This window comes from Denticeps clupeoides, chromosome 9, assembly GCF_900700375.1.
Source record: "Denticeps clupeoides chromosome 9, fDenClu1.1, whole genome shotgun sequence".
NCBI classification, from domain to species: domain Eukaryota; kingdom Metazoa; phylum Chordata; class Actinopteri; order Clupeiformes; family Denticipitidae; genus Denticeps; species Denticeps clupeoides.
Genome location: NC_041715.1, coordinates 18,784,278 through 18,799,850, shown reverse-complemented (window position 1 = coordinate 18,799,850; position 15,573 = coordinate 18,784,278). Strand labels below are relative to the sequence as shown.

The following is a 15,573-nucleotide window of genomic DNA, read 5'->3' as shown; positions in this document are numbered from 1 at the left end:
AACAATCAATTTGGTATTTTTGCCATCAAAGTAAAATCTACTGGTCTCCATCCCAAAGCTGAAGCCAATGCTGAAATGAGTCTCTCTGCCCTCTTCTGATTTTTATTTTTTTTTTCTTTTCTCTTCTCCAAGCACATTTTAACCTTCCATGTCTGGACATGAATGCGTTAAAAATGTGCACCGTCCTTCTCAGACTCTCCTCCAAGGTTGTGGTGTGTCATGCTGCCTTGGGTTGCTTCCCTCAATCCAAACAGAGTGTCTCATGTTTTGTCCTGTGCTCCAAGGAAAGCTAAACAGAAACCAGCTCTTGTGTTTTCTCTCCCAGACCAGCTAAGACCGGCATCACTAATGGGGTTTCCCTTTTCTAAATGAAATAATCTTGGGCAGTTCCGCCGTCGTGAAACTGGTGCACTGTTACCTTGTCTGACGTGTAATGCACATGCATGAGCAGAATGTTGTAGCTTGTGTAGCGTGTGTGTGTCCGTGAGAGGAAAAAATGCGGCTGTGTGTGTGCCAGGTGGTAAACTCAGAGGGCACCTGGGTTCAGCTGGATAAGAACAGCGTGGTGGAGTTTTGTGAGAGCGACGAGGGCGAGGCCTGGTCCCTGGCTCGTGACCGGGTGGGAAACCAGTACCTCCGGTATGAGGAAGGTAAGACCCCCTCTAGACACCTTTTACCCGCTGTGTCCCATAATGTCTGGGTGTGATGGGCTGACCCTTCCTGGCCGTGTCCCAACAGAACAGGCCATCCTGGAGCATGGGGCGCAGACTCCTCCTCCCAGCCCCTTCTCCCTGCAGGCCTTCAAACCGGGCCATGGGCAGCAGCGGGGCACAAGGCTTCGACTATGGCCTCTCCAACAACAAAGGTGAGACGGGCGGTGGATAAGCCCGGAAGAGCCACGTGTTTTCAGCTGGATCCCAAGCAGAGCTGTCTGGTTCAGATTTTATCTGCTTATTTTATTTCATTTATTTTTTCTGGTATGGTACACTCATCGGTATTAATGATTCAATGAGAGGATCTGGCTGGTGGTACTACTGGATTAGGATTTGAGAACTAATCACAACCTTATTCATTGTCTGCCTTTTTAGCATTTTTTTTTTTTTTTTTTTTTTCATTTTTCCAAAGCAGTCTTTGTTGAAATTCTTTTTCTCGCTATTACTAGAGGAGATTTTTAACAGTTAGAACCTCTGCCTTAGTCACGGTGTTCTTCTGGATCTGGATTTTGCAGTTTCGTGTCGAGGTTCGCGGTTGAATGTGGTTGTAAGCCATCAGTATGGAGTTTAAAATGTGTGTGGATGGGGTAAATCCCTATGCCGCAGGTAGCTGGTTGCCTGTAGCCTTCGGGAGTTTTATGCCGCATGCCTGTCTGTCTCTCTCTCTCTTTCTCATGCCTAACATCGGTGCCGTGTGAGGCATGACTGACTGCACGTGCTTGTCACATCTTCACCTGATGTGCCTTCCTCTCTTAGTCGAAGGCCTGGTCACAGGTTTGGCTTTCTCTACAGTGGGCAGACTATTATTTCTTGTCATTTACAGCATTGCACTTTAAATAGGTCAGGGCAAAACAATACAGTATTTTTTTTTCTTTTTGATTGAATTTTATTCTCTCCAAATTAATTAATCTATTTCCAAATTAATTGACTAATATATCAATTTGTAATTTACATATCTGAATGGAAAATTTCAATACTAATACTAAATAAATTTAAAGAAATTGTAAAATATGTGCAAAATAAATAATAACATTATTATAATAATAATAATAATAAAGTGCATACAATAAAAGAGAATACAATTAAAAAACAAAAAGGTCACTCAGAAGATTTTCTCAAGTATCCTCCCATAGCCACCTTCCCCCCTCCCCCACTCCAATATAGAGTATAAAATTCCAGAATAATTCCTTTCCACGTTGAAGTTCATCCCCACCTTTGATGAACAGTCTCGTTTCTTGCAGTGTTGAATCTCTGAGTCACTCGTGTTGCTGCTACTTGGCGGCGGCGGCATCTTTATTTTGGGTCCAACGCATCGGCGTTGCCCCAGCCCTAATTTTAACATTCTAGTACTGTACCATAAGTTGTGCATCTTCACTTGATTGACAATTCTATTTTTTTAATTCTAATTTAAAAGTTGTATTGATTTTATTTAATGCACAGTGGTTAATAGGACTGCACAATAGTGCAAAAAACTCCTGTAAACCTTATATAAACCTATATACAACTTTATACTGCTTTAGTCCTATATGCATTCAGCAATGGATGACGGTGTCTGCTAAATTACGAATTCTTTTCTTTTTGTACTGTCCAATATCCACGTAGGACGTGCAAGCGTTTTCAATATGGTGATGTAGAGAAAGCCGATTCCATTTCCATCGCCTGTTAGACTACATGGCTTGTTAGTGATTTATTCTTTTTTTTTTTTTTTTTTAAATCATGGATTTGCCTAAGCGCCTACCCCCTGCTGATGGTGAGACTGCCGATGTGTGCGTGCGCGTGTGTGTGGTGCTTCCCTCAGGAGGATGTAAATGCTCCAGTCTTCCGTTGTTCTTCCACGTTGCAGGTGACCGCCTGAGCGCCATACTGAATTCCATTCAGTCTGGGCCTTTCCTCCCAGCTCCCTCCGCCCTTGAGCAAGCCACCAACCTCCCTCTTCCCTTGTCACCAGTCCATTTGTGTTTGGACAGTCCCTTTCCCAGCTGCCTCAGCCGCAACCACAGCTTCGAGTAAGTCTGTCCCTCGGTCCAACAGTGTAGTGGCAGTGTCGCTTGGACAGGTGCTGTCTGTCTGTCTGTCTGTCTTTTGTTTTTATTTTTTCTGTCCCCCCTTCCTCCCAGTCCGTTAGCCCTTCACCCATGTCATTACAGATGTGTTCCCATATCCGCTTACCCTGTGTGTGAGAAGGTGGCCCCTTCTCCCCCCAGCTCCGACCACACCTCATCTCAACACCATTTTAACAGCTGCCGCCGCCTTTACTCTGATGTCTACCTGCTCGGCCAGTGCATCTCTCTGTCGCTTTTTCACACTCCTTCTGTACTAAACATAGTATGCAGCAAGCTTTATCATTTTTTTATTTAATGTTAAATGTATTTATCCAATTTTTTCAGTTTTTTTCAACACAAACCTTGGAAATAATAACAAGCCAGATCAAATAACTTTGACTTTGCTCTACCTGCTAACTGCTAAGATGTAAGTGAATCGTACAGACTTAAACATGCAGGCTACATTAGGTCTACTTTAGCTAAACAAGCTCAGTATATTTTGGGGATCCTGCTTCACCAGGTTCAAACCCCACTTGCTATTATTGTGTCCCTGAGCAAGACACTTAACTCTGATGGACTCCTCCAGCGCCTGCTCTCTCTTACTGTCTCCTTTTTCTTCCACCTCTTTTAGTCCCAATTTCTCTCTCCAAATTTTAACACTCTGATGTTCAGTTACTTCTCTTTCTCTGTTCCATGTCTCTTTCTCTGATGGTTTCCTGTCATGCCCTGTTGCTCACTGTACTTGCCACTGTTTTCCGCTGTAGATGCTTCATCGCGCAGCCTTGCTTCGCGTGAGCGTGCGCACAAAAGCAGTGCAGCCGGGCCCGGTGGCACCGCTCTCTCATCTCTTGCCCTCAGACAAAAGGGTGGGTAATGCATGGCTTCTGGTGGGATCCCCGGAGACAGAGGGCTGGCTCCATCTTATCGGCGGCTCTGTGAGCGCTCTGTTGAGTCTGTACAGGATTGGATAGCGAGGGTTCCTTATGAATGGTGTACCCTGTTTTTTTTTTTTTTTTTTTTTTTTTTTTTTTTTTTTTAATGCCCCTTTTTATTTCTATTTAGCTACAGTCTGAAAGCAGATGAGTCAGTTGGTTCTGGAGTTTTTTTTTTTTTTTTTATTGACTTCATTCTTGGTTAACAATTCCCCCCCCTCCCAGAATCTCATGGTGTATTCCATTGTCCCTTCCTCTCTTTATAATGTTCATTCTTTGCTTTCAACGGCTTCCAGTTTCTCCCATGGATGTTTTTAATGTTCGGGAGCCTCTGTTTTAGGAATTCGGATTCTCTGTAGTAACCATGGTCATGTTGTTGTGTGTAGCTGACAGGGCGAATCCAGGAGCCCGTCCCATGTCCCCAGCTGGGAAGCACCGGCAGGAAAGCCGCTCGCCAAAACCTGATGGACGCTCCAGTCCGAACGTCCTCAGACCAGGGCAAGATGAAGAACTGTGATAGTCTTTCGGCAAGCGAGGCCCTGATCCTGAAGTCAGACACCGCTAAGCTGAGGTCCGACTCACACAGCCGCTCGCATTCGCCCAATCACAACACACTGCAGGCCCTGAAGGCCGATGGCAGGACCTCGGGTATGCGTGCGGAGTCTCCCCACTCGGGCTCCAGGTCCTCCTCCCCCAAACAGAAAAGCGTTACATCAGGCAGGTCCAGCCCGTCCTGCACTAGCTCCCCTCGTTCCACCTCTCCCAATGATGTGAACTTACCTCCTAAAATTAGCCCTTCCTCGAAGGCCCGGCTGGATCCACCACGCGATGAGGTCAAAGTCTGACTCCTACACTCTGGACCCTGTACTCTAAGGAAAAAGAAAGTGCCCCTCACGGAGCCATTACGGGGAAGGTCCACCCTCACCCAAGCCAAAGATCTCTCCCAAAGAAGGCAAAGGAAGCAGCAATGCAGGAGAACCGGGCCCCCTCACCTCACGTGGTCCAGGAGAACCTCCACAGAGAGGTGGTGGAGGTCTGCACCTCAAGCACCCTTGCTGTCAAACGAAGAAGCCAATGATGAGAACGCTGAGCTGTGCGGCGCTGAGGAGGGTTCCTCCAAAGTGCACTTCAGCATCGGGAAGGCCCCGGTCCGAGAGGAGCAGGAGAGCCGTTCCTCACCCAAAGTCAGCCGCAAGACCTCCAGCAGGCACGTGCGTCCCAAAAAAGAAAAGTCTGGACCCCTTTTCAAAGGCGAGAGCATGCGCCACACTGAGCCGGCCAAGCAGGCGATGTCTCCTTCCGTGGCCGAGTGCGCTCGTGCCGTTTTTGCAGCCTTCTTATGGCACGAGGGCATCGTACATGATGCCATGGCGTGCTCCTCCTTCCTGAAGTTCAACCCAGAGCTGACGAAGGAGCACGCGCCCATCCGCAGCTCGCTCAGCTGTCAGCAGGGTTTGGAACGAGAAGGAGAACAAGCTGAAGAACCGCCACTCGCTGGAGATCTCCTCGGCCCTCAACATGTTCAACATCTCACCGCACGGGCCCGACATCTCCAAGATGGCAGCATCAACAAAAACAAGGTTCTTTCTATGCTCAAAGAGCCACCCCTCCCTGAGAAGTGTGAGGATGGTAAAGCAGAGGGCGTGTCCTATGAGGTGAACAGCCACTCCTCCATGAGATCCAAGTCCATCTTGCCCCTCACCCTGCAGCATCTTGTAGCGTTCTGGGAAGACATCTCAATGGCAACCATCAAAGCCGCCACCCAGAACATGATCTTCCCAAGCCCAGGCTCCAGTGCCATCCTTAAGAAAAAGGAGAGCGAGAAGGACAGCAAGAAGGCCAAGAAGGAGAAGAAGAAAAGGGAGAAGGCAGAAGTGCGGCCCAGGGGGAATCTGTTCGGGGAGATGGCCCAGTTGGCAATGGGAGGCCCGGAAAAGGACACCATTTGTGAACTCTGTGGAGAATCCCATCCTTATCCTGTCACCTACCACATGAGGCAGGCCCACCCAGGTAAGAGCTTCAATCTCCAGGGAGGTTTGGATGCTGGTCCATTACCAGCGTATGGAATTTCATGGAGATTTTCCTCCGTCTTGGCAGGTTGTGGTCGTTACGCCGGAGGCCAGGGCTACAACAGCATTGGGCATTTCTGCGGCGGATGGGCGGGTAACTGCGGCGACGGAGGCATTGGAGGAAGTACCTGGTACCTGGTGTGTGACCGATGTAGAGAGAAATACCCTCAGAGAGAAACAGACTGCGGCCAGGGAAAAGGTAGTGCATTGCATCTCCTAAAGGTGGTGTTGAATTTCCCAATGAGTTGTCAGTCAACACACTTGACACATCTACTCATTTATAGTGCTTTTTTTTTTCTTTTGATATTGCACATAAGCCTATTTTGGCTCTTCAAAATCAACCAAACTTTTGTCAACTGCACATGACACAAGTGCGGTTTGCGCTTTTCCTTTTTCTCATGATGCTGGTTTTATGATGCCTGTGGTGTGCAAAGCTGTCATGACTGTAAATAGAAGCTAATCAGATTAGTCAAACATGCTTTTTTATTAATTAGTAAGAAACGTATTTCCTTAAAATGAGCCTTTTGACCATTTATATACTCAAAACCCGATTTTTGGCAGGTGAAGCAGTCCAGAAAGAAGCCCCTGCAGGTGAAGACCCCACGCGCACTGCCCACCATGGAGGCCCACCAGGTGATCCGTGCCAACGCCTTGTTCCTGTTGTCCCTGAGCAGCGCTGCTGAGCCCAGCCTGCTGTGCCACCACCCGCCCAGGCCCTTCCACTCCCACCTTCCCAGCCTGAAGGAGGGCGTCTCTGAGGAGATCCCAACAAGATCGGCTGCCTCTACCTGCAGACACTGGCACGGTATGGCTGTTTTAATATGGTTATCGCTGGTAGGAAATGTTGGAATTCCAGCGTCTGCTTAATATGACTCTTTTGGTTTGATAGTCAACACACTGAAACCTTCGGGGCGTACCAAGATGACAACCTGTTTCAGGATGAGATGCGCTACTTGAGGTCCACCTCAGTCCCTGCCCCCTACATCTCAGTCACGCCGGACGCCTGCCCAAACGTTTTTGAAGAGCCAGAGAGCAACATGAAATCCATGCCACCGAGGTAAGCGCTTGTTCCCGCCACGTCATTGGACTTCCCTGCCCTGCGAGAGGGTGTGACCAAGCTTGCGTCTTTGTGGCCATTCCAGCTTGGAGACCAGTCCCATCACAGACAGCGACACGGCAAAGCGGACGGTGTGTTCCAACGCTCCTACTCTGTGGTGGCCTCTGAGTACGACAAGCAGCACTCGTCCTCCCCGGCACGGGTGAAAGCTGTGCCGAGGCGCCGGGTGCACAGCGGCGATGCAGGTCAGTCTGCCCTACCAAATTACCACCCTAAAGTAATTGCGCGTGGCTCCATGGGGTCAATGTTGTAACTCTCAATTCGACCTGTTTTTCTGCAGAGGTGGGCTCCTCTCTCCTGCGCCACCCCTCTCCGGAGCTGTCCCGGCTTATTTCGGCCCACGGCTCTCTCAGTAAGGGTGAACGGAACTTCCAGTGGCCTGTGCTGGCCTTTGTCATCCAGCACCATGACCTGGAGGGCCTCGAGGTGGCCATGAGGCACGCGCTGCGCAAGTCGGCCTGCAGAGTCTTCGCAATGGAGGTTAGTGAAGAATTATTCATGAATGGTTTCCTCCCTTCGAAAGCCGCTGACCGTTGACTTGTTGTCGCTTTCCCAAGGCATTCAATTGGCTGCTGTGCAACGTGATCCAGACCACCTGCCTGCACGACATCCTGTGGCACTTTGTTGCATCTCTGACCCCTTCACTGTCTGAACCAGAGGAAGAGGAAGAAGAAGAGAACAAAAGCAGAGACAACATGGAGCCGGTAAGGCAGTTTTCTACAACTGCTGGAAAAGTCATGGAATGAAAATTTGCCTCAGAGTCATTGAAAAGTCATGGAAACTCGCATGACCAGAATTTATGTTGCGTCTTATGTCATAAAGATGCATTGATGAAAACAAAACTGTGTGTGTGTCTGTGTGTGTGTTGTACTGCAGGAGAGAGACCTTGGTGTCTGCGAACACCCTCTGTCTGACATTGTGATTGCTGGAGAGGCAGCTCATCCTCTTCCTCACACCTTCCATCGGCTGCTGCAGACAATCTCTGACCTAATGATGTCCCTGCCCAGTGGCAGCTCCCTGCAGCAGATGGCCCTCAGGTTTGCCACAATATCAGCCACTGCGCTGTGACTCTTTACATCAGTGACTGTAGGTGTCTCAAGAAACAGATACATATTGAATGTGGTGAAGATTTCCGGGTAGAAAACTTATGATTTAAGTTCATTGTTAATATTATATGATGTTACACTTTATTATTTCTCTTTCACGCTGCTGTGTTTGCATAAATTGACTTGTTGCAAATGTGCGGTTTTCATCAGCACCGTGGTAGAATATATTTGGCCTTGTGTTTATTTCGGAAGGTGTTGGAGCCTGAAGTTCAAGCAGTCTGACCATCAGTTCCTCCACCAAAGCAACGTCTTTCATCACATCAACAACATATTGTCCAAATCTGATGATGGGGACAGTGAGGAGAGTTTCAACATCAGTGTGCAATCGGGATATGAAGCCATTAGCCAGGTAGATGCTACACTTTCCTTGCAGGATATTTTTTCACGCAGGTTTCTGGTTTTGGAGTAAGAATATCTCATTCACAGCTATTTGAAATATTCTCGACGCAGTAAATACTTTAAAGGTCCTTTATAGTAAACTTTTTAAAAAATCTTGGTTGTAATAAGTTGTAAAAAAAAAGGGAAAATGTTTTAGATGGAATTGTTGTAATGCTTGTTCTGCATTTGTGCCTATGCAGGAACTATGCGTGGTAACGTGTCTCAAAGATCTAACCAGTGTGGTGGACATTAAGACATCTAGCCGACCTGCCATGATTGGCAGTCTAACCGACGGCTCCACTGAAACCTTCTGGGAGTCTGGAGATGAGGACAAGAACAAGACCAAGAGCATCACTATCAGCTGTGTGAAGGGCATCAACGCATCCTATGTCTCTGTGCACGTAGACAACTCCCGAGACATTGGAGTAAGTCACTGTTTCAAGGACAGATGGATGGACTGCATAATATAGAGAGGAGAAAAAAAAATTATTAATCTAGTTATCTGCTATAGTTACCTGCTGCATCCTTAAAATCATGAGCGTTCTGTCTGTAGTTTTGTTGTTTTAATCGTGAGGAGGGTTTCTGGTGATTTTGTTTGCCATGACAGTTGGGATTTTCACGTCCGTGCTGTGAAAACTACTTTCCTCTCATCTACAGAACAAGGTGACCACCATGACTTTCCTGTGTGGGAAGGCGGTTGAAGACCTCTGCAGGATTAAACAGGTATGGTCTTAAATGTCAGGCGGACGTTGAGGTTATTGACATCTGGTCTTCGTTTTCCTTTTATGTTGGGGACAGCTTGTTGAGAACTGGCCCAATTCCATTCCCCCCATCCAGCTGCCATTTTAGTGGTTTCAAGGCAGAAACCAATCAATTAACTTCAAACCATGGTGCCCCTTTTGAGTCCGAGTGGCAGATTTTTCCACCATGTTTCGAGTGATCGTTGAAGTCCTTTGTGAACAGGTGGACCTGGACTCGAGGCACATGGGCTGGGTGACCAGTGAGCTTCCCGGAGGAGACCACCACGTGGTGAAGATCGAGCTGAAGGGCCCCGAGAACACACTGCGCGTGCGTCAGGTCAAAGTTCTGGGCTGGAAGGAGGGTGAGAGCATCAAGATAGCTGGCCAGATCTCTGCTAGCGTGGCTCAGCAGAAGAACTGTGAGGCAGAAACTCTCCGGGTTTTCCGTCTCATCACCTCGCAGGTAGGTCACCGTCAGTCACACACCAGGATTATGTCAGTGAGCCAGAGCAGGATGGGACCATTTATTTTTGTGATGTTTTGTCCAGTTATAAATCCTATACATCCTGTAGCCATATGTATAAAAATACAATTTCTCCCAAATTCTTTGTCCCCTGTTATTTAAAAAATGGATTTAAGTGCTTTCAGGTATACAAAAAAAGCTTAGAGAGACTTAATTACACATATTTTGGACCTACACAATGTATACAATTATTGGTTATTTATTAAATGTCCTTAAAATCACATGCATTCTGTCTGTAGGTGTTTGGGAAGCTGATCTGTGGAGATGCCGAGCCCACCCCCGAGCAGGAGGAGAAGAACCTGCTGTCATCGCCAGAGGGAGAGGACAAGGTATGTCCGAGTGAGCGGCTCATTTATCCGGCTGTAACGCTCATAATGTGCTCGAAAAACTACGAAAAAACTCAAATGTTTTCTCAGGCTCCATCAGATGCTGACCTGAAGGAGCACATGGTGGGCATCATTTTCAGCAGGAGCAAGCTGACCAACCTCCAGAAGCAGGTATGGAATTAAGGTCCAATCCGGCCCTGCTCTGTAGATGATCGATTACACTGAGACCTCCGCTTCCTCGTCTGCAGGTGTGTGCTCACATAGTCCAGGCCATTCGAATGGAGGCCACACGCGTCAGGGAAGAATGGGAACATGCCATCTCCAGCAAGGAGAACGCCAACTCGCAGCCCAGCGACGACGACGCCTCGTCAGATGCCTACTGCTTCGAGCTCCTGTCCATGGTGCTGGCTCTGAGTGGCTCCAACGTGGGCCGGCAGTATCTGGCCCAACAGCTTACCCTGTTGCAGGACCTCTTCTCCCTGCTGCACACGGCCTCACCACGGGTGCAGAGACAGGTGTGTGTATATGTGTGTTTTCACCACTAGACCAACAGTTCCTACAAAGAAATAAAGTGTGATGTACAGACAGGACACATGAATTTATTCTGGTATGTTACCCTAATATTTAACGATCAGAGTTAAAAACCCTGCATGTGTGCACTGATCTTCTGTAGGTGACGTCACTCCTGAGACGGGTCCTACCCGAGGTGACTCCTGTGCGCCTGGCAAGTGTCATCGGCGTGAAGGCTCTGCCCCCAGCCGACATCAGTGACATCATCCACTCCACGGAAAAGGGTGACTGGAACAAGCCAGGCATCCTGGACATGTTCTTGGGCTGCATCGCCAAGGCACTGACCGTGCAGCTGAAGGCCAAGGGCGCCAACATCGCCGGGACAGCGGGCACTGCAGGGGGCAAGGGGGTCACCACGGTCACTCTGCCCATGATCTTCAACTCCAGGCGAGTCCAGTCTTCTCCGGTCGTCCCGCCCACGTGTAGACATTGATTAGGGATTTGTTGAAATCGGTTGTGTTTTTGTTCCACAGCTACATCAGGAGGGGAGAGAACCACTGGTGGATGAAGGGATCGACACCGCCTCAAATTGCTGAGATAATAATCAAACTTGTTAAAGACATGGCTGCAGTGAGTTCTGTCCACTCGTATTAAATACAATGTTATAAATGTCAGACATTGTTTCTTTTAAACATGTTTTAGGGGGTTTTGGAAATTTTGGACCTCCCATAAAAGTTAGCAAATATTGAAATGAGCACCTTTTCATTTATATTTATATGCAGACTTAATTTTTCTCTTCCCCCCTTCCTTAGGGCCATCTGTCTGATGCTTGGTCCAGAGTTACCAAGAACGCCATAGCCGAGACCATCATTGCTCTCACGAAGATGGAGGAGGAGCATCGCTCACCAGCTCGCTGCATCGCCACCACTCGGGTACAGCTTGACCTCTGCACTCTGGCTTAACCGCAGTCCAGGGTTCATCGCTGAGTAAGCTTTTCTCTTCTACGTTCTCAGCTGTGGCTGGCTCTGGCTTCTCTCTGCGTGCTGGACCAGGATCATGTAGACCGACTGTCCTCAGGCCGGTGGATGGGCAAGGACGGGCAGCAGAAGCAGATGGTACAGGAGCGCAAAGCTGTTCATGTTTAAATGCAAAGGTCATAATCACCCACCGATGTTTTTTCCCCACCCAAGCAGCCCATGTGTGACAACCATGATGATGGTGAGACTGCTGCCATCATCCTCTGCAATGTGTGCGGAAACCTTTGTACCGACTGCGACCGGTTCCTCCACCTGCACCGACGCACACGCTCGCATCAGAGACAGGTCGGGCCGAGCCCCTCCCTCTATACCACCATTCCAAAAATGTGTGGTGGATTGTCATTCTTTCACTGTCATTTTCTGTAGGTGTTTAAGGAAGAAGAAGAGGCCATTAAGGTGGACCTCCACGAGGGCTGTGGGCGAACTAAGCTCTTCTGGCTGATGGCGTTGGCCGATTCTAAAACCATGAAAGCCATGGTGGAGTTCCGAGAGCATACGGGTAACTAGTTTCACTACATTTATATAATATAAAATTGTACTAATCCCATGTCTGATGGTGTCAAAATATTTTATTCTCTTAATAAGTTTGTATCTTATTGAAATGTATGTTTCACAATTCTTGTTTATTTTTTATTATTAACATTAGTCATTTATTTTTTGCATTGTTCTTGTGTTCCTATCCGCGCAAAAGGTGATATAAAAAAAATAAAACCCGATGTTTTTACTGTGATATTTTTATGAACTCTTCATTTATCGTCTACCAGGTAAACCTGCATCGAGCAGCTCTGATGCATGCAGGTTCTGCGGAACGAGGAATGGAACCGAACTCTCCGCCGTCGGCAGCGTGTGTTCTGACCTGGACTGTCAGGTACACCGGAAGAATACATTTTCAAAAATGTACATTCCAAATTGTATCTAATACTTTATTTTCATGTCCTTGGCACATAGGAGTACGCAAAACTGGCGTGCAGTAAAACCCATGGGTGCGGCCACCCATGCGGTGGAGTGAAAAATGAGGAGGTCTGCTTGCCCTGCCTGCACGGCTGCGACAAGAGCACCGGCTCCCTGAAGCAAGACGCGGATGACATGTGCATGATCTGTTTTACAGAGGCGCTGTCTGCAGCTCCTGCCGTCCAGGTAAAGTCACTAGAACTAGACTAGAACCTAACAGTCATTTTAGTAATGCAATTCTGTTTAAGATTTCCTCCCAGCCGTCTGCTTACACCCCAAGTCTCCTGAAATGTAATGCCGCAAGTACGTGTTGAGGAAGTGACTTCATCGATGCAAGAAACAGAAATGCGGCATAAAAAGCGGAAATAATGTCTTGTCTCTTTTTTTTAGTCGATGAAAATGTAGACATTTTAGTCTAGTTTTTATTTTGTAAACATTTAATCTAGTTTTTACTCCTCAACAATATTGCATGATTTAGTTTGTGATATTTGTCATCACATGACCAGCGTTTACGTTTAGTCACATCATAATGGCTTGTTAGATATTTTGTCATAAATTTCATTGACAAAACAAACACTGCTAGGAAACGTACATCACGGCTGAAAATTACTAGCAAATGACTGCTTTAATCTAAATGCTGTTTAATATTTAGTCAAAATTAAAAATAACTTATATGCGTATGCTAGTGGTGTTTGAATGCTTGTGAGAATGAAGATGTTTGCTTTACAGCTGGACTGCAGTCACGTGTTCCATCTCCAGTGCACACGCAGGGTTCTGGAGAACCGCTGGCTTGGGCCTAGAATAACATTCGGCTTCATGTCCTGCCCCATTTGCAAGGTAACCCCATTTTCTTCTCTGCCAAATAGTGTCATATTTCAGGTAATGTTTCCTCAGTCGTGTCCCAGAAATGGAACTTGTGATAAACAGCGCACCGCTGACCATTTTTCTCCTTTTTCGCATTCTCCATTCAGAACAAAATTAACCATTCAGTGATCAAAGACCTCCTGGATCCTATCAAGGAGCTTTATGAGGATGTGAGGCGGAAAGCACTAATGAGGTTGGAGTACGAAGGTCTGCACAAGAGCGAGGCCATCACCACTCCTGGAGCTCGCTTCTGCAATGACCCGGCAGGGTTTGCCATGAACAGATATGCCTATTATGTCTGCTACAAGTGCAAGAAGGTACAAGAGCATTTAGCAGCAGGGTTTTCTTGCACGTGATTTCCGTGGCCTCTGCAGCTGTAGAACTCCGATATGTACTCTGTATTTTACACAAAATAATAGGGTACCAGTAGAATGCAATATTTTGCAACAAGTGCTTTTTTCTATTAGTCTTTGTGTTTTGGGCCAATATGGTAATTACTACAGATTTTAGTAAGTTGGTGCCATTTTATTTTCAATCTACACACACACACACACACACACACACACATAATATATATTATGTTGCTACTTCAGGCCTACTTTGGAGGAGAGGCACGGTGTGATGCCGAGGCAGGTCAGGGGGACGACTACGACCCCAGTGAACTTATCTGTGGAGCATGCTCAGACGTGTCCAGAGCACAGGTCAGAGAAGTGGACCTTTTGAAGGCAGAAGGATGCATTGGCCCGTGTTTCTTTGCATAACAATGATGTCGTCTCTTGAACAGATGTGTTCCAAACACGGAACAGACTTCTTGGAGTATAAATGCCGTTACTGCTGCTCGGTGGCTGTGTTTTTTTGCTTTGGGACCACGCACTTTTGCAACGCCTGCCATGACGACTTTCAGAGGATGACCAGTGTCCCAAAAGAGGAGCTTCCTCACTGTCCTGCTGGTAAATTCTCCTTGTTTTCATGCTTTTTATCCTGTTTCAGTTATTTGTGTGTAGTGTTAATCCCTGTCAGCTTTTGACGGAGGTCCGTACTAGACATGCACGTTTTTTTGGTTATCTTGAGATCACAACTTAATTTTGCTCTTCTGACAAAAAAAAATAAAAAATCTCTCGATAACAACATTTGTTTGCTCAAGATCACAAGAAAATGAAGTCATGATCTCAAGAAAACAAAACAACCAAAAAAGTGAAATTGTGTGTCCTCTACAGACTTCTGTAGCTTTTGGTGCTTTATTGTGAAAAGTCAGTGAACTCACCTTTTTATCGTCTTCGCTCAGGTCCTAAAGGCAAACAGCTGGAAGGAAGCGAGTGTCCACTGCACGTGGTCCACCCGCCCACAGGGGAGGAGTTCGCCCTGGGCTGCGGAGTGTGCCGAAACGCCCACACGTTCTGAGCATCAGGCTCCTTCTCAGGACCCCGTGCTGACTGCTTCACTGACCCTCGACCCCTCACCCCCACCACTGCCCACAGCTGTGGTTGCAGGAAAGACCATGTGAACAAGGCTCATGGCAGGCTTTGTCCGGATAGAGAGGACCCCCCCCCCCAATATAAAATGATTTAAAAAGAGAGAGAACAACCCCCCAAAAATGTAAACTTTGTGACGTGTTTGCATGCGGCCATTCCAATAAAATCTCCCATAAACGTTACACACCTCCTGGTGACTGATGTGTTGAGGATTCAGAACTGAGTTTAATACAAACCGTGGCCACTGCGGACGAATGCCACCACAACACACACACAAAAAAAAAAGAAGATAAAACTGGCCATTCTTCCAGCTTCCTAACTATAAGATTAAACTGACGTTGTATGTAAACTGACTTTTTTTTTTTTTTTTTTTTTGTAATCTTGTACAGTATTCTCCACAGTTGAGTCTATAATGGTTTGAGAGGAGAAAATTAAATTCTTGCAACGAGATGAAAAAGACTGTTCGGTGTATTGTGACAGGGGAGAGACGAAAAACTAAAGTGTACGATTTACTTAATCTTGTATATAATGATAGTATCCAAAAAAATAGGTGTATTCGGAAGTTGCTACTCTACACTTCAGTTCTGTTTGATATTCTGGGTTATGTTTTGAGCCAGATATTTTAATGAAGTGCAATACTGGGTGTGCCTCCTATCTTGCAGCTGTAAACATATGGAATGTATGTCAATAAAGCCACTGTACATTTTTATACAGTGATAAAATGCTGTTGTGTTTTCCTCCGCAAAAAAAGTAGTGGGAAGGCAACTGTCTGCGGTGTCTGAAGGTTGATGTG

The 15,573-nt window shown here is 46.8% G+C and overlaps 1 protein-coding gene across 1 annotated transcript; it reads left to right on the top strand.

Moving 5' to 3' along the window:
* The first annotated feature begins 5,253 nt into the window (after nucleotides 1–5,253).
* On the top strand, nucleotides 5,254–15,502 carry LOC114796801 (E3 ubiquitin-protein ligase MYCBP2-like). Its single transcript, XM_028991292.1, is given in 31 exon segments — nucleotides 5,254–5,697; nucleotides 5,785–5,921; nucleotides 5,923–5,955; nucleotides 6,318–6,522; nucleotides 6,525–6,561; nucleotides 6,646–6,813; nucleotides 6,899–6,944; nucleotides 6,947–7,058; nucleotides 7,154–7,353; nucleotides 7,431–7,577; nucleotides 7,750–7,910; nucleotides 8,172–8,328; nucleotides 8,558–8,782; nucleotides 9,015–9,080; nucleotides 9,321–9,560; nucleotides 9,860–9,949; nucleotides 10,037–10,117; nucleotides 10,195–10,461; nucleotides 10,620–10,903; nucleotides 10,990–11,086; nucleotides 11,269–11,388; nucleotides 11,470–11,571; nucleotides 11,647–11,778; nucleotides 11,860–11,992; nucleotides 12,258–12,361; nucleotides 12,442–12,630; nucleotides 13,174–13,281; nucleotides 13,416–13,625; nucleotides 13,902–14,009; nucleotides 14,093–14,258; nucleotides 14,594–15,502. Coding segments are annotated over 31 exon segments (4,662 nt in total). The 5' UTR covers nucleotides 5,254–5,276; the 3' UTR covers nucleotides 14,710–15,502.
* Nucleotides 15,503–15,573: the final 71 nt, after the last annotated feature.